Raw genomic sequence first — 26,058 nt, forward strand, 5'->3', positions numbered from 1 at the left:
CAAGCACATAATTATGCTGCCCGAGGCAGACCTGGATTCACACTTTAAACAGTATTGTTCAGCAGTTACATCTGAGGAATGAAGTCATGTTAACTTAACAGTGGTTCATTGTTTTAATATGTTTTAAGTTATTTTTAAACATGAAATTAATATTAAAAAAAGGAATCACTGATGAGCTGCTTAATGCTGCTAACAGCTCTATAATATTGCATCACAAAAGTATGTGGGCAAACAAACAAACATTACATGCCATGAATCTGCTGCTTTTAAAGCCTGTTTTCTACTTCCAGCACATCTTAGAACTCAGCTGCAGGGATTCAGCCACAACACTGGAGAAATAAGCCCCAGAGATGCTGGATGGAGTTAGGTCAGGGGTTTTCATCTTTCACTCTGTCAGGTTTTTCCACACCAAACTTGGAAGCCGTTTCTTTGTGGGCCTTTTTTTGGGCACAGGGCCACTGTCCTATTGACAGACCTAAGACCTAACAGACCTAAGACCTAAGCTAAATCATGTTCCAAGCTGGATGTACATTAATGTCTTGAATAACACTGACAGAAAAAGTATTAGGTTATCATATTAGAGTTATGGAGAAAGCTAGATCCCCTTCATGAACCCCTGTAGAGTCGTGCCTTGTCCTTCACTTGTTAGGTAAACATGCAAATCATTACATTATTTAGCCACACAGGGATTGTTAAAAAGCTACAAACCAAAAAAAAAGAAAAACCCCAAAAAACATCCATTCGCTACCGCTTATCCTTTTCAGGGTCGCGGGGGGCGCTGGAGCCTATCCCAGCTGTCATAGGGTGAGAGGCGGGGTACACCCTGGACAGGTCGCCAGTCTGTCGCAGGGCTAACACACAGGGACAGACAACCATTCACATTCACATTCACTCGCACATTCACACCTAGTGGCAATTTGGATTATCCAATTAACCTATCCCCACAAACTGCATGTCTTTGGATGGTGGGAGGAAGCCGGAGTACCCGGAGAGAACCCACGCAAACACGGGGAGAACATGCAAACTCCACACAGAAAGACCCCGGCCTGATGGTGGAATTGAACTCAGGACCTTCTTGCTGTGCGGCAACAGTGCTAACCACCGTGGTACCCCAAAAAAACAGAAAAATAATATAAATATATTTTAAGTTTAGTCTACAAATTTACAATTGTCTAACAGTACATCATCATAGCAGGGAGAGGATGGTAGAACACAGAGACTGGGGCATTGTCCCCCAGCACAAGCCCAGTGCATCTCTGTGCAGCAACAACAAGTTTATCTCTGATGTGTTTGGTGAAAAAGTGTTAAATTAACTGTAGCAGGTAATTTGCATTTTAAACTTCCTGTGAATCTCAATTTCATTTACATTTAAGATTTACTCTCTAGGTAGAAGAAATTACATTCAAAACCCTAAAATGCAAAAGCATGTTTTCTGAATATCTTTGACATATGTACATATAATTTAAATGATTTATAGGTAACATGCTTAAATCTGTTGAAACATCAATATTTAATTGAACAGGTATATTGGCTGATTCTTGCATTGTCTGTGCCTGAGGTTAAGATGGACCCCCATATACGTGGTCATACATCCTATATGCTTTTTCCTTTTTTTTCCTGCCCAATGCATCATTTGAGTATATGCCAATTCAAAAGTGTAAAATTAATTTAAAGTTCTTGTGAGGATGATTTTGAACGGTTTGGTTTTACATGTAGGTTGATGTCTCTCCACTCATTTTGTGAGGAGCATCACTCAGCTTTTAAAATGCAACAGCCTCCTCTAGTGGAAAACACAGAGAACTGCATATTCGCAATGTAGACAATCAAACAGGAAACGCTCTGCACCTTTATAGTGTCTTCAACCTTAACAGGACTTAATAATGATGTTGTTGGACTTGTCTTTTTTGTATGGCCTTTATTTTACTTTCGGTTTTTCTGAAGTTAGTTTCATGATTTTTTTTATCCTGATCTATTATTACACTTTGTATTACAATTAACATAAAGTGTTAAATAATTACAAAATATAATTTTTTTGCCCCAGTTATTTTGAGACATGTTGGTTCCATCAAATTCAAAGTGTGCCAATGTTTCTCTTAAAGTGGTAGATATTCTCAGTTTAAATATTTATATTCTATATTCAGCTGTCAATAAAATATGGATTTATGAGATTTGCAAATATTGCACTGTATCGTGTGTCTTTTGTCGTGTCTCCCTCCCCTCATCCCCAATTGATGCTCAACAGGGTTTAAGGAGACATGCTTGGCCAGTCAAGACCCTTTACCCTCAGTTTATTGAGCAAGGCAGTGGTCATCTCAGGGGTTTGTTTGGGGTCATTATCATGTTTAAATACTGCTCTGCAGCCTAGTTTCCGAAGGGAGGAGATCATGCTTTACGTCAGTATGTAAAATTACATCCCGAGGTTCATGGTTTCCTCAATGAACTGTAGCTCCCCAGTGCCGGCAGCACTCATGCAGCACTACCATGACCATTCACCTGGTTCCCACCACCTGAAACTAAATAAGTTTATCTTGGTCTCATCAGACAACAGTAATCTATGTCCTTAGTCTGCTTGTCTTCAGCAAACGTTTTTTGCCTTGTTTCTCTTTCTTGTGCATTATCTTTAGAAAAGGCTTCCTTCTGGGACTACAGCCATGCAGACCAATGCATGCAGTGATGCATTGTGCAGTGTATGGTCTGAGCACTGACAGGCTGACCGCCCCACCCCTTCAACCTCTGAAGCAATGCTAGCAGCACTAATACATCTATTTTCTAAAGACAGCCTCTATGACACTGAGCAAGTTTGAATGTGAGAGCAATAAAACCAAATTTAACACACGTGGTCCCCATTCACACCTGAGATCTTGTAACACTAACAAGGCACATGACACCAAGGAGGGAAAATGACTAATTGTTTAACAAATATGTCCTCAAACTGTTTAAGGAGGTCAGACTTCCCACTCAGGCACATAACATACAAATTCCACACGAAAGGCCCAAGTTGACTAGAAAGTTCAAAGAGGAACCTTGTTGCTGTATAGTGACAGTGCTAAATTTTGCACTACCATACTGCCTAAAACCATGAACCATCCATTGCAAAAAATATGTAACGGAGACAATACAAGACAGAAAAACTGCAATCAGTCTATCAATTGTCTATAAGTGGCTTTCACACATGTGTTAAGAACTGAGGTACCAATCTTTTCACTTATATTTACAACATTCTATGTATGTATCTGTATTATTATGAGAGTGGCCTCTAGCTATTGCCTGATGCATTTTCCCACTTGAATTAGGTCATTACTGGCTAAGCATACATAAACTTTTTTTCAAAGTGAGAACTGCAGCAGAAAAAAAATGAACAGCTGTCAGTAAGCTGTAAATGAATGAGGTATCAGACATGACTTAGACATGAGGTTCAGTCTCCTCTCTTCTCCTCAGGTCAGAATGACTAACCACCATCACAAGTGTTTGTCAGTTGAGAGGTGGAGACCAGGTGAAGTAAACCACCTGGAGGGCTGGAGAGTCAACAGCTGTTTCCTATCACAGCATAAAGTCATTGGTGATTCTGTGATTTGTTGGATATATCAAGAGAGAGACATTCAGCTTCTCTGAAGATGATATTTTGATCTCTACACTTGTTTACATTGAATCTTTTAAGACTCTTGGCTGCAAAAGTGCTACACCTTTAGGGATTTATACTGAAATAAACATACAAAGAAGAGTTGTTTACTTTGCATTCTCCTTTAATACCTTTAATACTAGCAAATAAGTGACATTTATTTATATAGTGCTTTCGGGACGAGTAACAAAACACAAAAGACTTCAAATCCACTGAAGACAAAGCTGACAGAAATGAAAAGCACTCAAGACAATTCAGAAACTAGTCTTAATAATTTATTTTAACTCTATTATTTGTAGGAAGTCTATATTGCTCTAGGATTTATAATTTCTTTAAAGTCTTCTTTTCTTGCACTTTTCTACCAAACATTTTTAGCTTTTCCCCCTAGAATACATAATATCTCTTGCAGAATGTCACTGCTGGCCCAAAACCACCAGTGGATACTGTGACTGAACGTACATTTGTCTAGGAGATTTCATTGCTGTCCTGGTCTGTTAACAGACATCTGGAGCTGAAACAAATTTCAGAGGGTTTTTATAAATCAGGTCAAATCGTAAACACCATCGTCCGTGTTCTCTCCTCGTGTGTGTTCAGCAAACAACTCCTCAGGGAAGCTGCTACTGTCCTGGTTTGCCCCAACCTCACACACGAGCTCTCAGGCTGATTGCCTGTAGGGTGTCATGTCAAATTTGTCTAACTAAAAGACAAAAATCTGGTTTGTTTTGTTTTTTTAAAGATGAGTTTTAATTTAATAAAATATCACTCAATTTGATCAACGTCGTTTTTATATGTGTGACAGTCGCTGCAGCATCTCTGATGGTTTCCGAGCCCCATATGTTAGAAAAACGAGACACTCATACTGTATTTTAATGGCATGCTCTATTTGATCCCCTTTATTGCCCTGTAGAGAACATATTCCCTCGAGCCTCCTAATTTTGCAATGGTCAGTGAGTTTACAGAAGTTCCTTTGTAGCCATTCTTGAATGAAAACAAAACTTCACACACACACAAAGGGGAAAAACACATGATTTTTTTCACAGGAGGAATTTGAGTTGTTTGTTGGCCTGATGCTCTGTCAGCTGTTGCTGCAGTGAATGCTGAAACTGATAAAGCTATGACATCAAGCAAGAAAAAGGCTGGCAGAGAACCTCCCACTCAACCACAAAAGCTTGTTACAGATGTTCCTCTCTCCAGCACACCTGGTCTCTAGAAGTCAGTGACTGCACTATTTGAAACGATACGTCACTTAGACCTCTGAGCATAGCTCTTAAGAAAACATAACTTGATCCACTAAAGCTTACAAGGTGAATCCAGGGCATCTTCGTTTATGCCATGCATAGCTTCTTCTTTGTTATTTTTGTACTTCTCAGTAATTACCTGTCAATCAAATACTGAGAAAACGCGGTATCCTTGGAACTGGTCTTGATATATCTTGAACAGTTACTGTATACTAACAACTACTGGTACAGGAGCTTATATAGCCAATGTTGTGAAGGTGAGGACGAAGCAAGGAGATACAATTTTAAAAAAGAAAAACAGTAATCATTCAATTAAAAAAAAAAAGTCTGAGTTTTACATTTAATGGATCTGACGCTGAAGCTATAGTCCTCTAGTCTTTTTTAACTGGGTCTAATTCTGTGCTTACTTATATCTGTAGGGTAACTACTGAGTAACATGTACCAGTTGTGATGAGACAAATACATATGGGACAACTTCAGCCTCTTTAAAACACAAATGAAAATATACACGATAAAAAAAGAACATAGCTTGCTAATGTGATATTCAAAGATTTAAAAAAAATAATGGAAAAATGTACGAGTGGTCAGAGGTATTATTGGGATTGAGATGCAACTGGATATCATCTGCACTGAAATGAAAAGCAAGCGTTTGAGTGTGATTTCACCAAAAGCGAACATAAAGAAAATAATACCAGGCCTAACATTGAACCTTAGGGAACTCCACAAATCATTTATGCGAGCATTTATTTGTTCGTTTTATCAATACAATAATTCTTACCATGCACTGTAGAGCTTTCACAAACTGAATATTGAGCACTTACCCATGAAAAACATATGAAGTCATTTTAGGCAGTTTTAGGTAATCTACACTATATATCAGGATTATATATTATAGTGCAAGAAGAATGACAAATTGTGTGCTGGATAATATAAATATATTATCCCATTTGTAAAGCAGAAGGCTGTATTGCAAACAGAAACAAACCCTATTGTTATTGTTATCTTAAAAACTGTCAAAAGTGTGCACGGTCCTCATCTAAGAATTTGTATTAAGTATTTTTTGTTCATTCAGGCACTAAAGCACAAAGATAAGCTGGGTGTAGAATCATGTAAAGCAGTCTACCAAATTAATTATCACTAAAGTTTGCACATTTTAGCTGTCAAATTAATATGTCTTTGAAAAAAAAACTGGAAAAAAAAAACCGAACAAAGCAAATAGACATTCAGCATGAAGGCCAGAATCTCTGCTGCACTTTCACGTGCTCTTAAGTGTGGTTTGTTTTAGTCAAAGCTTCCACACATAAACAACCAGGGTGGGAGAGTAAGAGCTCTCGAATCATTCTATAAACTGTTTAAGAAGAGGGTGACACAGCAGAAATGGAGATGAAAACAGAGAATCTTGCAAGCAGAGGAATTTTGCAATCTAATTCGATTGTATTGTAGAAACTACTTGCAAAAAAGAATAAGGAGAATGAGAATTTAAAAGTAGAGTCAAACTACTTAAACAGAGAAAGAGGGTTTTTTGTAATCATTTATAGACGTAGCAGATATCATACTGAAGGGATATAAAATGTTGCATTTGTATATTTTAAGTCATTCTTGGTTGTTTCCAGATACACTTAAATCTGAGCATGTCTTAAGGATGCAAACATTTTAAATCAACAAAGTTTTTTGTTTGTTTTGTACACAGTAGAAAAATTGATGAACTACGTGGTTTAAATTTTGAAGACGTTGGACACGCTTATTTTCTTTTCCTTCATTATTTTCTTACCTGCACTGATGGCCTTTAGTGTGTGTGGATATGAGCTGTGTTCTGACTCCATCCATGGTAAGTCAGATTGGCAGATACAGACATAGAACGCGGCTTATTGACTGGCAGTCCTGCCCATCTGTTGCGAGAACCATTTCCTATGATGTGTGAGATTTTAATCTTTTGATTTCCTTTTTCATTAACAGCCCTTATATCTGAGACACGGGTAGTGGAAGATGAGCGGCCTGATCTGTCTCTCTCTGTATATGAAAATCTGGAGTCTGGACCTCCAGCGCTGGGGTTTGATAGCTGGTGAGGAAGCACTGTAACCAAAAGGTGACTAAAGGTTCATTTTAGACAGGAAACAATATGACTAACAATGAGCAAGACCAGTGTTTGTAGAAGAAAACAGAGTGTTAAAAGCAATACTGTGCAATATCTTCTCTTTCTAATAGTAACTGGATTTGATGAACAAAAAAACACACTTTAAAGTATGAGGGTGATAATTAACCACTTTAAAATAACTTGTTTTCCTGGCATCTTTTAAAGCAGTCTGCTTATTTATTTTCTGCAGACTGAAAATAAATCCATGTGCCATATTGCTTAGGATCATGGTGCAATGATATTATTGTAATATGCTGTGTATGTAACATATGTAAGATTTATGTGCGTTAGATTGATATTCTGGAGGAACCTTTATAGCACTGTGCAGGGTTTTCTATTGAAGCTGATCATAATTAGCCATACAATGCATTAATGTAAGTACATATAGACAAATAGGGTGACAAGATGGGAAATTTTTAAGAACAGAAGCAAGACAAATTCCACTGTAGTGTTTTTTTTCAGGCATCAACATGCTGAACTAAGAATTATGCCCTGTGTTCATTTAACCTGTAATGAACTGTTCTGTTGCGTTCTTTTATGAATGATCCCGCTGATCAACTGAGTGATCAAAGCGGCACACTCTTAATAATAGCTCTTCTCCATGAGGTAAAGAACTCCGAGAGGTAAACATTCCATCTGGAGAATGAAACAGCCGGGACCTTTGATGGGTCAACAGCATCAATCAGAGTTTACTGTCCTGATCAGCGCTGAACCAGGGATTTTATTGACTGTGCAGGTGATAAATAACCTCCACTGAACTATATTTGGGTGAAGAAGAATGATCCACCTCCCTGGTAGTCTCTCACTTTTGCCTATGAGATTATTCCCTTTAGTTTCCATTCAGTAGCTTGTAAATTATTCTGGCAGTGCGGTCACTTCATGCTTTAAGAAAAGACGCCTGTTTGCTTCAAGTAACAGCAGATGGCGTCATAATAAGTCAGATACACTGACTGAAATAGATTGAAATAGATGAAATAGATTTTAAATGGTTTAGTGCAATCAAAATTGGCAAACAAAAAAATATGTTCTTTTTTTTACTCGACTTTAGCCCTGCAGAATTTTTTCTCCCATATCGTATGTTGACGTCCAAACATTGCACATTGCAAACATTGCAGCCCTTGTTGAAAAAGGCTCAGATTTGCTGGTCTAACACCAAAATAGTTTTTTCAAGGTTTTCCATCAGAGTTTGTAACCATGGCTGTGGAATTGGCTCTAATTCTTCCACACTTACAGAGGTGTACCACTGACATTTCGCAATAAGTACAGCTTTGTGCACTGGAGACCTGTCAAGACATGAAGACAGAAACAGTTTTTTCTCCACACTCCTTTAAACCAGCAAAAGGGTCAGTTTTTCTCTTCACTTTCACGTTTTGATCTCAGCCAAAGTGCAGCCTGGACCACATGAACAGAAAATAGAACTTAGTTGTTGTGTTGCAGGTGCTGTGGGTGCAGATGCAGATCATTCCTGCAGTGCACGTCATACACTGAGGTTTCCAAACTCTGTGTGTGACCATGGTTCACCACCAGACCAAGCTTTTCCATCATCGTCTTCTACTGCTACCCAGCACGACAAGAACATGAGCCAAAACAGAGTTCACCACCACAGGAGCCACACAGACACACCCCAGGGGTATACACTCACACAAATGCACACGCCCTGTGTCGGACACACCCCTTGCCAAGCGCATCAGAAATGCCCCGAGGTATGGCAAAACACAGTTGCTCCATCAAACATTGGCTACAGCAAGCCAAGGAGTGTATGAAATACAGTCTTGCATGTGAGACTAAAACCTTTCTATCTTCTCATGCACAACAGAAGGTACTAAAACAGCTGAGCTGAACTGAAACTTGATCCTAATTGCACATAAATCTTGCTGTGATTTCTAGCTTCAATATGTTAGTGCATGAAATAGCTCACCAGAAAATAAAAACAGAAACTGTCAACCTAAAGCTTTGAAGCATCAAAAGTTGCGCTGTCCATTTATTATGCTCTACTTGTATAATCAGTGTTCTCAGTTTTAACTTTGAGCTCTTTTTAGAACTGTGTCATGTATATGGTATTTAGGATTTTGTTGCTTTATGAGTTTTTCCTCCTTTGACAATAGTCAATGAATGATGCACATTAACAGGTTAATTGCTCTCTAGTGTTGTCAGAGATAACCATGTTGTCCTCTGGGAAATCAAGGAGGAAGGCTTACTGTTAAAAACTGAGAAAAGTAGTAGGAGGAAGGGAACTATTACTCTGTCACGTTACTTTTCATAACTGACATCATTGAAAGAGCTGTAAATCCAGTTTAACACTGAAAATGTCACAAATTCCACCACTGCAATGCATTCTTCCCCATCTATTAGCTTCATTAAAGCCTCACTGTGCAGTGAGTGCAAAAAGCCACCACCTGTGCAGATCCACAGCAGACTCCAAACTATTAATTCTGCATACACACTCTCTGTTTTCAGGCTTTCCAGTCTCCAGTCCGAATGCCCTCCTTTCAGGAAGTGGGACAAAGGAATTTTTTGAGCTGCCCACTGTGATTCATTGCTCACACACACACACACACACACACACACACACACACACACACACACACACACACACACACACACACACACAGTAGGTTTAGCCTTTATTTTAACTTAGCTCATTATTCATGGCTGAGTTTTAACACGACGACCGGCACTCTGACTCAGAGGGCTTCTGGAGGAGAGTCAGGTGGAAGTTGAAAGAAGAACTCTTCTTCTAGAAAGAGTTTTGTTCACGTTTTCTTTGTTTTACTGGCAAGCAATGCAGCATCAGAAAATCTAAGTGTGCAGTTTTAAATTGGTTTGGTATCGTTTTTTTAGTCCTAAGAAGTAAAAAGGAAACAGATTTATATATATATATATATATATATATATAGTAAAGAATGTACTATTGCTTTAGTGCAAAAGAGCTGGAATTAAACAAATGTAGGTTGTTCGAAGTCACAAGATAATAATGCACAATTATAACATTTTATTAGTGCTTGATATTCCCAGCTCGAACACGTCGTTAATGCTTAGTTTAACAGCTCCTTCTTACATGGGTGTCTGCATTGCCTTATAGTCATAGACCGATTAGCTTCTGCAGCACCTGAAGAGCCGCACGGAGCTCCAGTGGAGGAAAGGAGGCGGGGCATTGCGCACCACGAGAGGAACTGAGATGTGAGCGGGTCTCTCTGCTGGATGCAGCCAGAGTTTAGTCCCACGCGTTTCAGCAACAGCAGGTCCACGGGCTTGCCTAAAACCGAAGGGTTTAAAACTAAATTGGAAGAAAAAAACTTTGCAGGGGGTTTATTTGTTTCACCGGGAAGCGAGAAGAAGAATCCCGGGTCACTCTGGATTTATTGAGAAAGTCTCAGTCTTGAGAGATTGTCCAGCGGAATATGATTTGAATCAACAAGACGTACCGCACTGTTGCTCACTAACAGAAAAGCAGGTAAGTTTGTTTCCAACTCCGCTAGTTTCCAGGATTTTTTTCTTTCTTTCTTTTCTTTTTTTTTTGGATATACTGTATATTCGTGGACCCTGACCCTCTCCTCCTGCTCTGTATATCGCAGCCTGTTTGGAAATGTTTTTTCTGGCCCCTCACACCATTTCACCAACTTCCCATTTGTGTTTTCTGAGCCTCTAGCCATGACTCACTTTCCTTTCAAACTGAAAACATTTTCACTGTTTTCCACCTCGCCTTTTGTCTTTTGGGGAAAAAAAAGAGAAAGAAACAGTCATGCTTAGAGGTTGTGATCTTTTTGTGTTTGCTGCAGGTGCACACTAATGTGCCCCCAATTACTCATAACAGATAAAAAGCAAGTCTTTGCTTCTCTTGACCCTGTCCTGGGATGAGAATGTTTTATAATAGAATCCTACATTGTTTAATGCTTATTTTCTTTGGCACACTATCGTCACCCTGCTGTGTTATTCCGTTTTTGACATGTATGAGTACCGCTTCATGTTTTCTGCCTTCAAGCACCTGTTAGTGCTGTCAGTGTGAAAATCTTCTCCGTGAAACATATGTTGCATCTGAAAGCTGAGTTTTCTCACCCAGACTTGCTCTACAATAGCAAATGAGCTCGTACCGTTCAGACATGATATAAATCAGGCAGATAGCGCACACTGGGGGGTTCTGAATGGTCTTACGCATAGCTGTGGGCATGAATATAAAACCCAAACTAACTGTGCAGCACGTTATTGGCTTATTTTGGTTTACAGCCTGGGTCTGTGTGTATGAAGCCACATCCAGACCGGGAGCATGAAAATGCGCATTTTGCCAATTCCCTCTGGTGTTGCTGTTGCCCCCCCCAACAACCTCCCAGTGGATTACCATTTAGTTGGTGGGGTTATTTATCATTTTGCTGGAAGGTGCCCCTTGCCTTCTCCCTCCCACCTCTCTTGTTTTAATTGAGTTTATCTTTGCTCCCTTGGGTACTTGCTGTCTAAACTTAGGCCAGTGCCTGCTTCAGCGTGTAGAATGGCCTCCTCTCAGGGTGATTCACTGCTTTGCTTTGTGCTGTGGTCACATGGGAGCAGAGCAGAGCAGAACAGAAGTGCTCGCCCAAGTCTTGTTGCTTGTTCATCCAGTGGTCAGTGAAGGCAGATGTTCAAGTGTCCATGATAAGAGGACTGATATCAAAGTTTTGTGTCACCAAAATGCCTCCAGTGACTTGAGTATGACTATATTAATTGCTTGTGGTGATGTGAGTAAACCCTGACTTTACTCCCTGACAGAGTTCTACTTGTGAATCTAAATAAGGGATTTGAATCTTCCAAATCAGCACAAACTGGAGCTTTTTCCCAAAAGTTCACACTCTACACAATTAAGGCCACCTATTCAGAGAGGCATGTGATGAATGCTTTAGTGCTTGTTGTTATAGCAGCGATGTTTTAATAATTCATTTCCCGTGTCTCTTATTTCTGGAACAGGATGAATCTCTGTTTGCTTCATGCCATCATGTTGCTGTGGGCTGTTCGCTCCAGCGTGCAGGGCCAGTGCGATAAATCATCAGAGGATGCCAAACTCAACCTCTCGGTCACCTATGAGCTCCCATCGTTTACTGCAGAATTCCCAATCCAGAACATGGTGATACTGGATGGAGTCATCTATGTTGGTGCTGTAAACCGAATATATGCCCTGGCCCCAAACTTGAGAAAGCTGTCGGAGTACCACACAGGTCCGCTGCGTGCCAACGAGACCTGTGGCCAGAAGCTGAACGGAGCAAGCAGCAGTGGAAGAGTAGACAACCACAACATTGCCTTAGTAGCAGAGAACGTTTACGACAAGGGGTTGTACAGCTGTGGCTCAGCAGATAACGGTGTTTGCCGCCGTCACGTCGTGGATGATGGCGTGAGAAAAAGTGTAGATGAAGAAGTCTACTGCTTTGCCGACAATAAGAAACTAGAAACCGGGCAACCCGATGACTCAGATGTTGTAGTCAGCCCTTTGGGCTCCCAAGTGCTGAATGTGGAGAGCAATGTCATCAAATTTTTTGTTGGGAACTCAGAAATTCCCGGCAGAAGAAACATCTCAAGCAGTGCAAAACATCCCCATACCCTTTCTCTGCGGAAAATGAAGACAAGCCAAAATGGTTTTACTTTCTTCTCAAACAGATCATACATGGACCTAATTCCATCTCTACGTGGAAATTACTACCTGCGCTACGTTTACTCCTTCCAGAGTGGACCATTCACCTACTTCCTCACCGTGCAGCAGGTGAGCAAGAACTCTCAGGCCTACCACTCCCGCATAGTCCGCATGTGCTCCACAGACTCTGTGATTCGTCGCTACGTGGAAATGCCCCTTCAATGCATCAGCACCAACAAGCGACGGCGGCGCTCTGGGACACATGTGAAAGTGTTTAATATCTTGCAGGCAGCCTATGTCACTAAAGCAGGAATTGACCCGGAATTCCAGAAGCTCATGAAGTTGGAAGAGGACGATGATGTGCTGTTTGCTGCCTTTGCCGAAGGAAAGCCAAACTCTAAAGACCCAACACCTAATTCAGCTGTTTGTGTGATTGCCCTGAAAAATATCAACGCCATGTTCAAGACCTACATGGGAACGTGCAACACCATAGAGCCATACCACTTCACTGGTTTAGACAACATTTCCTGCTACAATGGGGTAAGATCTGGGAATGGGAGGGGCTTACAGTTCAGTAAAAGTCATTGTAGACCAGAGGTAGGGGAACGCCAGGTCTCAAGGCCAGTGTCCTGCAGGTTTTAGATGCGTCCTTGATCCGACACAGCTTATTTAAAGGGCTAAATTACCTCCTCAACATGTCATGAAGTTCTCAAGTGGCCTTGTAATGAACTAATCATTTGATTCAGGTGTGTTGGCCCAGGGTGAAATCTAAAACCTGCAGGACACCAGCCCTTGAGGTCTGGAGTTCCCCACCCCTGTTGTAGACTTAGAGGGGAAAAAAGAACAATCCCATTTAAATAGAAAAAAATATTTGGAAATAATGTTTGTCTTGCTTTTTATAACTTCATAGCGTTTCTCCATTTAAAAAAACAAAGCAATGTCCATGTATTGTTTCAAATATTTGGTCTTCCTAAGATATAATCGTTCTTGCAGTTATGTTCCAGTACAAGTCTGCAATGACTATCGCTGCATTCACATGTATTTTTATGGCACTTTTTATGACTAGAGTGAGTTTTCCTGAAGGAAGTTTTAGAAGTGTTCCAGTGAAGTTTTACAAAGATGTCTGATTTTAATCTTTTGGAATTATAGACTTTACCTGTTAGACTAAATCCCATTTAGTTTGTTGGACGTAGAGACTGTAAGTTACTGGGTGGTCTCAGGTTCACACAGGCATTGTATCTACTTTGTGCTCGTCTAAGTTCCCTTGAGCAAGACATTGAAACATAACTTTGACCTCTGGCACCTGTTTTTAGGGGTGTACAGTGCAGTCTGTTGGTCAGGGGCAATTCTCGCATTGTTGTGGCTCAGTAATCCAGCACACTGAACATGAAATTATAGAATGACAAGGAGCCAAAAAGTCCTGACCTTCAACTTTAATTTGAAGTTGTTAACGTACATATTAGATAAAGACTGTACAGCTTGTTGTCATCTCAAAAGACTCATTCCACATTTGGAGCGAAAGAACAGCCATGTAGATTGTTTTTATGCCAAAATCACCAAATGTTCTTGCCCAATCTGTCCAACTCATGATATGCTTTTCATATGCTAATGAAATATCATTTTCTAAAATAAGCAAAAATAAGAAAGAAACAGAAAATGTTGAACAGCAAAAGATCAGTGTGGATCTTTCCGTGAGAGAGTTTATAGTTTCAGTCACTGAAAAGGACCGAAGTATTAAATAAAATTACATTTTCATTGTATGTTGATTGGATCAACATTTAAAAACATCTGCCTGATGTTGTGGGCCCTTTGCTCTGTTCTTCAAGTCAATACTGAGAAGGTTTTGGTGGTTAAGCAAATTTCCTGCTCAGAGAGGCTGCTACTGTCAGAGAGTGCAGTTGTCAAGTTAGGAGATGCTTTGCTCAGCAGCAATTTTTAGGTGGGTGCAAGTCAGAATAACATCCCCATAATGGGAGCCCAGGTTCCAGCATAAGACTGCATTGTAACGAGATGAGTAGCAGTAGTTACTTAACTAACTGCTTAGTGTTTTAATGTTGTGGCTAATGGATTTTTTTGGTTTCTTAAAATTTCTTTACTTTAATCTGATGTGGAAGGATCTCTGAATTAAATCTGAAAGTCAGCTGTAGCTAATATGCTAGAGAAGTCCCCCCTCCTCCATTGCTGTTGCAAAATTGTTGAAGCTGGTCATCTTTTCTGCTTCGCCTCTGTCCTCTGATCTATCAGCAATGGCCCAATCAATCGGCTGAATCACCTGATCAATAACGACATGAAGTTAACTGCTGACCACTCTGACAAAGGGCCTGTCAATATGTGTACTAGAGCTTGCCCCTCCGTGACTTCATCTTTACTTAACCTCGGCATCAGTCAGTACTGTATATCACCAGTCAGGCACTGGATTACCTCGATATATTATGCAGTGAATAGGTTGTCAAAGGGCAAGCACACACAGGAGTAATGAGAGAGTCAAGTGGAAACAGCCAACACACTCCAGAGGAAAACTGCTGTCAAAACACTGGGCGTGTGTGTTACTACAGAGGCTGTTTTTGTGTCACGAATTGGCTTTAAAATCGTTGGATTAGCCTTCATAGTAGCAACGTTTATTGCCGCTTGACTGCAAACCACAACCATGCACCATATCTGGGGTTAAAAAGCATTTCTGATTGATGAGGTTTGCACAATTGATCCTTTTTGTTATAGACTGTGTACTCCAGTGAGTGACTTTTGCATACTAGGCTGCTGTGTTTTAGACATTTTCTCTATCTTTCTAAGTGTCCTTCTTGTACAAAATAAAAATCAATAAACAGACAGTTTAAATTAGCTTGAAATGCATAACCCGTTCCAGTAAACAACAAGTCTGCAATATAGTGTAATCCTCATGAGCAAAGATTTGTTTACATTCAGCTTTTGCCATTGCTTGCATGCTTATGGCTTAACAATCCTATTTAATGAACCTTTAGAAATGGCATGTTTGCAGAACTGTGTTTTGAATAGTCTACATACTTATTCCATTCCATTTCCCTCACACAGACTTTAAGAATTGCAATTTAGTTTTGAACAATCACCTTGCTCTCATTTAAAAAGATTCAGTCAGTGCTAAGTTGCTAGCCTTCCATCTCCTGCTCCGTGAGAAGGAAACAGGAGACAACTGAATGTATCGGCCGTAGCTTGTTATCACCAATATCCGATTCAGCTCATCAAAGAAGGATAACTGATCCGGATCAGTGCATCCCTAGTCATTTAGAGAGTCTTTTGTTCTGTGGTCAGAGTATCTCCAGCTCTAGGTTTGTAAACTGCAGGTGCCAACAGTTGTTCTTTTGGTCTAAAGATCCATTGGACTGCCATTTGAACCAAAACATACAACTGATGGAGAACTGTGTCATGTGCTGGTACACATCGTGCAGCAAGGCTGCAGAGAAGAACAAGAATACCATCACTAGTTGAATTCTAAGACTGCAGAGTTTGGTGTCTATCCATGGGATGAGGAGCTCACCAATGAGGCAGATGATCAGATCATTAGTAATTGCACAAAGTGTGTGTAGTATTATATATTTATTGCTCTAAAAGGTGTGAGTACATGTCCTAATGCATGCAAATTCAACCTCATCCTGCTGACACGTATACAAACTTTTCTTGCTGTGTATCAGTTTTCTTCTGCAGGTCTTTTTTTCTGATGGATTCGTTCTTTTCTGGACACATTACCTCGACTAAATGTTCATTAAATGTTCACTGTTCCACTGCATCAGCAGATGCGAAATGAGCAGAAATGTAATTCATAAAACATTCCTCCAATGTGCTACAAGTGATCAAAATCTGCAAAGCTGTATCTTGCCAATCTGCGGTCTGATCTTTTAGTTCTGAATGTGGTGAATTTTTTTTTTCTTTTCTTTTCTTTTTTTTTTGATGGGACCTTACAGACAGACATGAAGAGTGACACGTGGTTGAAAGGAGATTGAAAGCAGCTTTACGAATACATGCACATACGTGGTGGGTGGGTGTTTGTGTACATCAGTGCAGTCCTGACAGCTATCAGCAGCAGAGATCCACAGGGGAAAGTGAGGAATGCTGGGAGCAAGGGATGGTGGGGGGGCGGGGGGGATTTGAGGGCAGTGCATATCTGACTCTCAGTGAGCTGTGATGAATGGCTGGGGGATAACAGGGCATCAGCAGCTGGGTGGAAGATGATCCTCTAAACCCGCTGTGGCGGCCAGCCACACTGGCAGTGTCTCTGCCCTGCTTGCCCTGACCCCCACCTGTTACCGGCACCTGTGGGAAAGTGCAAAATGCATCCACGGCAAAACAGTTTCATCATGATGAGCGCAAATTTGCAAAAGTGCATTGGTGTTTAAAAATTAGAAGATGCGCTTTTAAAGTTTGTGTCATTGTAAAAACAGGACTCCCATTGGGAGAGAGCGGGGCGGGAGGGGGGAGTTTAAAAATGGAGAACTCAAAACAAACCACAGACCAGACCTTGTTGCTCTGTGCATCACTGCTGAACAGATGTGATTTTTTTTTTTTTTTCCCCCGCTGCTTAACAGTGAATACATTTGGATCCTGAACCATTTATCTGCTGTAAGCTCACAAAGTTTGTTGAGCTACTGTGCGCGGGATCAAAACAAAAATCTTCCTGTTGCAAATCAAACAGCTCCCACCTCAATCTACTTCGGCTCCAAACTTCTTGAAAAGGAGACGCATTTATCAGATGGCAAACACCGAGCATACCCTTTTCTCTCCTGAAACCACAAACAGCAATTGTCTGTTTCCTCTCCTTGACAGGCTCCATAAAAACTGCTGTTTTGATCACTGAGTGAGAGTGCACTATTCCATTATTAGACATTCTTTCCTCTTGACTCAGTTGATTACAGGGTGACATCAGTTTTTGCTGGAGGTACAGGAGCATCTCCGTGCTGTGTAATTATCAGAGGACTCCTTCTGTTGTCTCTTTGTCATTCACTGCAGTGCACACATTTTGATTTAAAAGTTGATTTTAAAAACTGCGCCTCGTTCTTTCTTTTGCAACCGTTTTTGCTCACTGCTCCTTATTTGGTATCCTGACACAGACATGCAGCCACTGTTGACTTTGTTTCATTCGTCTGCAAAAAAAAATCTGGGGTTTCAAAGTATCTCAAAGTTTGAAACTAGAGTTGCACAAATGCAGCAGTTCAAGTGCCGAATTGCTGCTGCCAAAAGAGCTTTTACTTTTGAATTTCTCTTTTATTGCTGACAGTCCTCGTGTCCTCGGCTGCCAGGTTAAGAAACAAGCTGTAACAACAAAAGGCTATCGAACAACTGTCCACCTGATGCTCGTGCTTTAAGTATGGCGTAGAGTCATGGCTCCCCTTAATAGATTTATGACCTATATTCAGTGGCATATGGCAGGTAGACTCTGTTATCAGGAGGTTTGTGAGAGTTAAGCACAGCCATAAATTCATGAGCTGCAGACATTTGGAGGATTCATACTTAGGCACACAAGAGGTTATTTTTGTCAGTTGCTCCACCAAACTGTGTGTTTCTGATGGAAGACTCCCAATAGGGATCTGGATGAGGTTGAAAGCTCAGTGTAAGAGCATGTTTGAAGTTTTTAAGTGCTGGTTGTCAGCTCAGACGTGCCTCTTAACTCCATTTCAGGCAGCAAGATATGATAAATGTTGTAATGATGAGTGGCCCTCTTTTCAGCTGTCTTTGTGACAGAAAAAATCTGCTTTTTAATTATTTCTGCAGGCTTATTTCTGTCTGCACGCTCCTCTCAGTTGCATGAAAGCCATAAAACTGAAAAAATAATAGATAATGTTAATCATGAAACAACTGAGCAACCAGGAGCAACTTCTATTTACTTTAATATTAGTTTATAATAAATTAGATCTATTGAGGTTGTATAGAGCAATTAAAAACTCCTAATTATCAACAGGTAACTGCTAATGAATCCATGAATTTCTTCAAAATTGAAATAAATACGATTAGAATTTGTGTGCATGCTAAATCCAAACAGGTTTTTGAGTGCTTAATCATCCAGTCTCATTCTTTTAACTAATTATCTTCTAAACACATATGCTAAAATGTAATCTCAGCTCAGCGATTGAATTTGATTAGTCAGATTTTATATTTCACTTGTCCTCCACCTCTGAGAGAAATTCACGAATATCAAAAGCACTCTTTAAACTATTGATCCGGCCCCCAGAATGTGCTGTGTCCTGACAGTATTGCTTTTGAAAAAGACACGCGAAGCCATTTTCTGGGGTAATGTAGTGTGCAGGCCCGTGGCAGGGATTTTTGAGCCTTTCCTTAAGTCTACTGAGGGAGCAGAAACACTTGAGACTAGAAATAAAGAACAGCCACATTCGGGGTCAAAATTATCATCGGATTACCATTGATCTGAGAAAACCCACCAAAGGCTGATTGCTTTTAAATTGAATTTTGGGCCTGATTGATTATAGTGCGAGTAATATAATTCCAGGAGGGAGACAGTTTTGACCGACGATCATTTTAATTAAGCTTCTTGTTTAAATGAACAGGTTTTAAGTGGTGGCTTGAAGAAAAAAAACAACTGGCAAACAAGCTGCTACAGATACTCACCCAGTGATATTTTGTTATGTGTCTGATTATAAAATAGTAAACGTCATTTTATGTGGTTTCAGGAATTCACAGGTATTTAGTTGCTAGATGAGATATAATTTCATTATATTTGCAGATAAAATTTTTGTATACAACACTGAGTACGTACTGTAACAGCTACCTCATTAAAATATGGAACACAAACACTGCTGGAAAGTGTTTTGTTCCTTATTGCCTCAGTTTTTAATCATTAAAAACTCTATTTCTTCTACTTTTTGCACCTACACTTATGAGGTTGTTACTTTATTTTACAAATAAAGGTTAACATAGTATAACTATAAAAGTGTAACTATAAAAAAACACTAATAACTCACATGACCTACACAGGTAATTTCATTAGACTTGTCTTTTTTGAAAAAATGTGCCTGAAAACTACAAAACAAACTGGATGTAGCTGAATTGTGTCCCCAACAAAGTAAGTGGGTAACCTTTATTTATTCACAGCTTGTAAAAACACAGAGAGGTTTAAGTATTGGGGGGGGAACAAATGTGTATGAAACTGTAAAATGCATTATGTCAAGAAAATACCAAGACACATAAGAAATGTAATGTATCTAATGTGACAGCAATTACTGAGAAATCAATCTTCACTTTACGTGTCCCAGATGTTTCATAGATTTTTTTTTTTTTGTACTTTTCCACTGACCTAATGAGAGTTTCAGGTGATTAGATCCACAGCTGTCAGACAATAGATGGACTTATTGCTGCAAATCTCTCAGTGGTGCTGCTGATTCACTGGGTTCTGCAGTGAATGTCATGATTTTCAGCCCCACATGCCCAAACCTGCTTATGACATCACTAAGCTGGTTTTTGTTCATTTAAACATATGCATGAAACAGATGTGGAAACAGCAGGCTTTATTAAAGCAAAGGACATTATAGTCATCATTTAATGAAGTCACTTAGTTGTTGTTGTTTTGGTTTTTTTTTTTGCATGTGTGTTGGGAGGAATTTTTACTTTTATTCACAGAGGACAGTGGTGATGAACAGGAAATGTGGGGAGAGCACGTAGGGGAGTGACATGCAGTAAAGGCCTGTTGGCTGGATCGACTCCATCTGGCTGTGATGAGATTTTACTCCAGTGGTATGTGCCCTAAACATTTGGCCATAGGGTTGACCTAATACACCATGACACTTGAACAATACCTAAACATTTACCACTAATGGCAGCCAGAAAATGCATTATCAGTGACTGTTTTCTTCACAAGCTATGGTGGATTTAGCTCTTAAAGAATTTTCCATTTCACTTCCAGGATAGACAGACATGTAACAGGTGCCCGCATATACAGAGTAGAGAGAAGTGGCGGTAACAGAATTACAGAGTACAGACAAATGTGCATGGGTTTTCTCACAGCGCTCCATTTTCCTCCCACAATCCAAAGACATGCACAGTAGGCTAACTGGCAATTCTAAATTGGCATAAGTGTGGACTTAGGTGTGAATTGTTCCCCTTTGACAGAACAACAGGCTTGGATACTCACACCCAGTGATTCTGAATAAAAAGAATTGATGGATGATATGATAAAAGGAAATGATCTTACATTTTTGTGGTATCTGATGAGTCTGTATGTTTATGTTACTTTTGGTTTGTGGCACATGCACCTCCATCCTTTACACATTCTGCGTTACCACTCATGCCACAGATTGTGTTCACATGTCCGGGCCTGTTCGTGCCATTGCTCAGTTGGGTGCAGAACCCGCCGCTGCTCACAGCAAGCGGGTGCGTCTCCGTCTGTGTACAAGAATCGACAAAAGAATGAAAATAGCAAGTTCTTGTCCTGTCCTGTCGCTCTCTTTTTACTGCTCGTAGGCCAGTGTTTTGATAAAGAAGACATTGCATGAGTGATTGTGAGAACGATAAGATCAGAGCTGTGTTCCAGTAAGTTGCATCTATCTCTTTACATATGTTAACGCAGAGCTTTTGTGCGTGTCTGGACACCAGGTAAATAAAAAGCAGAGCTGGCGAAATAGGTTAGGTTTGTTAACGGATCAACTGAACACAGCAGCGTAAAAATGAACAGAAAATAGGATATGCACATATATGATTCAGTGATAATTGTAGGGACAGAAACTAAATCATCAACTATCCTTTGAGTGATTCCAGCTGCTCAAAAATGAGAAAATCATATATTTTATTGATTTCAAAGTCTGTGTGAAACTCTGATCTATGGGCAAAAAGAAAAATAGAGAAAATAATCAAGCAATTTGCTGATAGTCAAGATGTTCATTTGGCTATAAGGGTGAATCCATAATAATGTTCAACCCATGTAAAGTACTTTTTGTGTACCATGACATCTTGGGAAATTCTTCATGCCCTAGAGCAAAACATTCTGACTTGCTGTGAGGCGGTAAGAGCTGGCAGCTCTGTATTCCTCCATTCTCAGAAGGGCATTGCATCACCTGACAGCCATGTTGGGACAGGTCCCCTCTTCAAAAGGAGAGGCTTGGTCAGCACCCACTCAGGAAAAAAAACATGTATCCGATGTCTTGGTTTCCAAAGTTTTACCCTCAAATTAACCTCACCTTGGAGTTGTGCCAATCACGACAAGTTGTGCTGCTACTGTGAATCATTAATTTTTGACCAATACGTGACTAACGGTCACCTTACAGAATCTTTTTTTATTTTCTTTCAGTTTTTTTGCTTGTTAAAGATAAAACTGTTGTGCAAAAGTTTGCCTTTTTTTATCTTTTTCCAACGCTTGCAGCGGTGGTGGGTCATTGTGAGCCTGTTCACGTCTGCAGGCATTTCCAGGCAATTTTCCACATGATTCCACATTCAGTCAGTGTTAATGTTTAGTTTGAATCCAAATTGTTAATTATTAAACCAGGAGTTCAGTTTCTTGTTTTGATGGAAGAGTGCGTAAATTGTTTTTGCATAGTCTTTTGTATGGATACCTTATCTTTGTTCCCTAGATAAAGACGGGTGTAGTAAATATGCAAACGGTTGATGCCTGCAAGCTGTCTTTCAATAAGCAAGGTAGGAAATTACCACCAGCCAAACATCAGCCAAACAGTGGTAAAATTAGGCCACAGCTGTTAGGATTTTTATTGCTAACTACCACGGGGATGAAACAAGCAATTTAACCCCTTAACTTATTTTATTTTCTCTATTTTATTTTAGAGTTGTTAAATTCATGTTATTTCTTCTTGAACAGCAGTGTGAACTTTAACTCTTCCTTTAATCTCAAGGATGATTACACTTGGAGACGTTTACAAGTTTTTTCTTTTTAAGCACACATTTATACGTTTTCTGTAAACATGCTATCAAATGGAAATATTCTACATGCCTTATGCATCATTTTAACTTTCAGGAAGACATATATGGTATCTTTGGAAATTTTACAGTCTGCACTTTAATTTAAGACTTTAAACATTTCTAATTTTGTTTGGAGGCACGGCATGAATTTGCAATGACCAGTTTGCATGTGACACTGTTTTCAGTGACGAGAAAGAATCTGTGGAGTGTTTTTCTTTCTTTTGTGCGCTTTTTAAAACAATTTGATGACCATTTTCAGATGTTGATGTTTAAATAAACCCAACTGCGAAACCAGTATTTTTTTTTTTTTAATGGTTATTTTTGAAAACATCTTTTTCTGCGGTTCACTGATATAATTCTGAACAAATTCTTTGTTTTTCCAACCAATCATTGGTGATCACTGTCACACTCATGTCATATTTCTGTTTTGACACGGTGATGCAAATTAGATACTTTCCTCATATGCCATGCCACTGAGTCTTTCATCTCCAATCTGATTTTTTTTTAAATGCTTCCTTTACCAGCATGGAGACACTTGCCAGCAGTGCCAGAAGCCATTTATGATACACTTGTTTAATGTCAAATATGGAGGCGTTTTGCTCCGTGGAGCTTGTGAATCAAGGCCTCCAAGCTATTTCCTAATCAGCTGCATGCCTACTACTCGTCTATGTCACCACATAGTGATATCCTGCTCTGAAATGAAATAAGGTATGTGTCTGTCAGGAGCACCCCCCCGCTTCCCTCGTGCTCGAAATAAAGGACCAAAAGCCTGTCCTGAGCAGTGGCCTCACCTCGACCCCAGATCACTCTTACTTCCTTGACTCTGGGTCCTTCGGGCTTTGTCATAAGGTCTGTCTCCCCCTTTGAAAAGCTCATAATCGCAAAGTTCACTGGAGCAGCAAATGATCGTGGCAGGCCTGCAGCCACATTAAACTGGAAGGACAAAAATACAATTTTACCTCATCTCCTTATTTCTGAAGATATTGGAAAAAGGCAGTGTGTGTAGATTTTCTTTCTTTCTGATTCGAGTCTGGTTGATGAGCTCCTTGATACCATAAAGGCCCATTGTAAAAACTGAGGCTTTTCTACCTCTAAATGCACGATAGCTCAAAAGAGTCAAACCAAAGTGAAATCACGACCCGTGGAGTCATCTCCTTTGCCCTGTGTGGACTTCAGTCCTGCAAAAAAAGAAAAGAAAAAAGATGCATATTGTCACTGGATATAAATTGTGGCTCTCAAGCTTTGCAGATATTGGTTTTGTGATTTTTCACTCAGCCCAAATGAAACAGAGGGGAACTGTATTTTAAACATTTCCCAATTACAAATAAAACATTAACAGAAGTGACACCATGTCATTCAACAGGAAGGTCTCACCACACATTAGGACTGATCCTTCTCCATTCCATTCAACCAGTAATCCGCACACAATGCAAGCAAGGGATTATGCCAGAATGTGTACTCAAGTAATGGAGGAGGTCGGAGAACAAACCCTCCCCTCCATCTCACTGTCTGCACACTTGTATGGCTTTTATCCCCCTGCTGTGCCCCTGAACAATGCACCACAAACAGAAAAGGTATCTTGCCAATCCCTGGGACACCGCAGATATTGTCTTTGCAGGCTTTGATCTCACCTTCCTCATCAGGGATCATGGTTTGAATCATTTAGCGGGAAGTGGGTAAGCTCACACCTGAGGGCTGAGTAGCTTTTCTTGGAAATGAATACTGTGTTTTACAGTTAAAAGCCACGCTCTGTACACAGCTGGAGCCTTCCAAGATTGTTTTGATCATTTTAGTTTAAGGACTCTTTAAAAAAAAAGAAAAAAGAAAAGTTATTTCCCAAAACAACAATTTGCTATATTTAGTTTGTGAATATGGAATTATTCTTCATTATGCCTGCAAATTTGACTCAATAAATGGTTTTATTGCTTAGGGAACAATCTGATTACCAGTTTGCATGCGAGTCAGACAAGCATTGTGTTTGCTAGGCTGCATCATACACCTACATCTTAATTTTCAAAGTTAAACATGGAACCAAGCCGTCATCATGGCACAGTCTTACTCGGATCCTCCATTAACAATTTCTGGCTTTCCAAACCTGATCCCTGAAGATCTTTATTTGTGCAAGGCGGTGAAAAGGAGGGTTGAGCAACTCTGCAAAGTTTGATGCCAACTTCCAGGACTTTTACAAGTGAGAAAAGTAGCACAATGCTGCATTGTTGTGTTCAAGGGCTGCTCTCTGAGGACAGACGCAATGCTAATATTTCTTTTGTTTGCTTTGTCATGCAGTCTTGTGTCTCAACTGCACAAATGGCTGCCACCTGCAAGCTGTCACGACAAGCTATGAAATATTTTATGGTGACTTCACAAAGATCTGCATCCATAAAGTAAAGCGCCTGTTTTCAGGGTTTTTTTGACGAGGTTTTGTGTGTGTTTTCATGGGATTTCTTGATTATATTTTGTCTTTTTATCACGAAAGCAGCTGGAGTTCTATATTTGCTTTTCTGTCACTTGGAGAAAAGACGCAAATATGAAAGGCCATGCAGCTGAGCAATAAAAGCCATTTCAGATTTAGTTGCGTTTGTTTGGTCCTCTTCAGCTGAGGCTGATCTGAAATCTCTGTGTGTAGAAGCACAGTGTGTCTGCCAGCACTATAGTGCAAGTGATCTTAGCTCATTCAAGACCACACTGAGTTGAGGAGGCCTGCGTGTGCAGACCTTATGTTGACCCTCAGCTGATAAGCTGTCTTGCTGCGGGAGCACAGGCTGGTGTTGTTTACAACCTAAGGTTATCAGGCTGCTCCTCAACGCTTGTGACTCGGTTATCAGGCTTCTCCTCAACGGCTGCTGTTGGGCTGCAGCTCTCCAGCTGCTGTTTCTTTTCCACATATGTGTGTAAGTCCTGCTGCCTGTAAGATGGAAGTTCACCTCTGAAATCTGAAAAAAGATGAGAAGCAGAGAGAGGCACTTGTAGCTAAGAATGTTCTGAGCTTTACATGGTAGCAAGAAGGGCGCAGGAGCCGTTTTTGGAAATTTCGGTTCACAGTGAAGTCTTCACTGTGAAGATTCTGCCAAGTGTCTGCACCGGTGGATGGATTTGATTATTCCAGACTGCTGGGAGGAGGAATTTCAGGAAAAAAAAAGATATTTGGCTGAATAACTTGTCACTTTAAATCTTGTGTGCATATCCCTGCTTCAAAGCCGATGTTGGCCTTCTCAGCATAAAGTGCTTGATATTTTGACATTTTCAGTGAAGCTGTTTTTAAGCCTGCCTCTCTGACTGAAGTAATCAGTGGGAAAGGGTAATGCTAATGCTAATAAAATAATGTAAGTAGATGATTAGCGCTCCTCGAATCTCCCTGAAAAAATCTCGACAATAAATCAGCCTCTCCTTCATGCGTATTTATGCCTGTAATTAAGAGCACATGTAGAAATGGCAGCTGCTTCAGTAAATACGACCAATCGTTCCACTCGGCTGTCAGCTTCAAGATCGATGTGATCTCAGAAAGACGTTAATGCTCTAAAATAATGTCTTGAGTGACTAATATCAAGGCTGAAAAAGCAAAAAGCAATGTGGTGCTCATTTACACCCT

General features: G+C 40.1%; 1 protein-coding gene across 2 annotated transcripts in view; it reads left to right on the forward strand.

Annotated features, from left to right (window-relative positions):
• Positions 1–10,177: 10,177 nt before the first annotated feature.
• met (MET proto-oncogene, receptor tyrosine kinase) overlaps positions 10,178–26,058 on the forward strand; it is a 70,443-nt gene continuing 54,562 nt past the window's right edge. For both annotated transcript variants that reach the window (XM_086299580.1, XM_086299579.1), the window contains exons 1-2: positions 10,178–10,445; positions 11,927–13,124. In XM_086299580.1, coding sequence (XP_086155706.1) covers positions 11,928–13,124 — 1,197 coding nt within the window. In that variant the 5' untranslated portion in view covers positions 10,178–10,445; position 11,927. The remainder of the gene's footprint in view (positions 10,446–11,926; positions 13,125–26,058) is intronic.

This window comes from Aulonocara sp. 'chitande type north' Nkhata Bay, linkage group LG7 (assembly GCF_057382095.1).
Source record: "Aulonocara sp. 'chitande type north' Nkhata Bay isolate Kocher_YH1m ecotype deep benthic linkage group LG7, A_spYH_male_GT1.1, whole genome shotgun sequence".
NCBI classification, from domain to species: domain Eukaryota; kingdom Metazoa; phylum Chordata; class Actinopteri; order Cichliformes; family Cichlidae; genus Aulonocara; species Aulonocara sp. 'chitande type north' Nkhata Bay.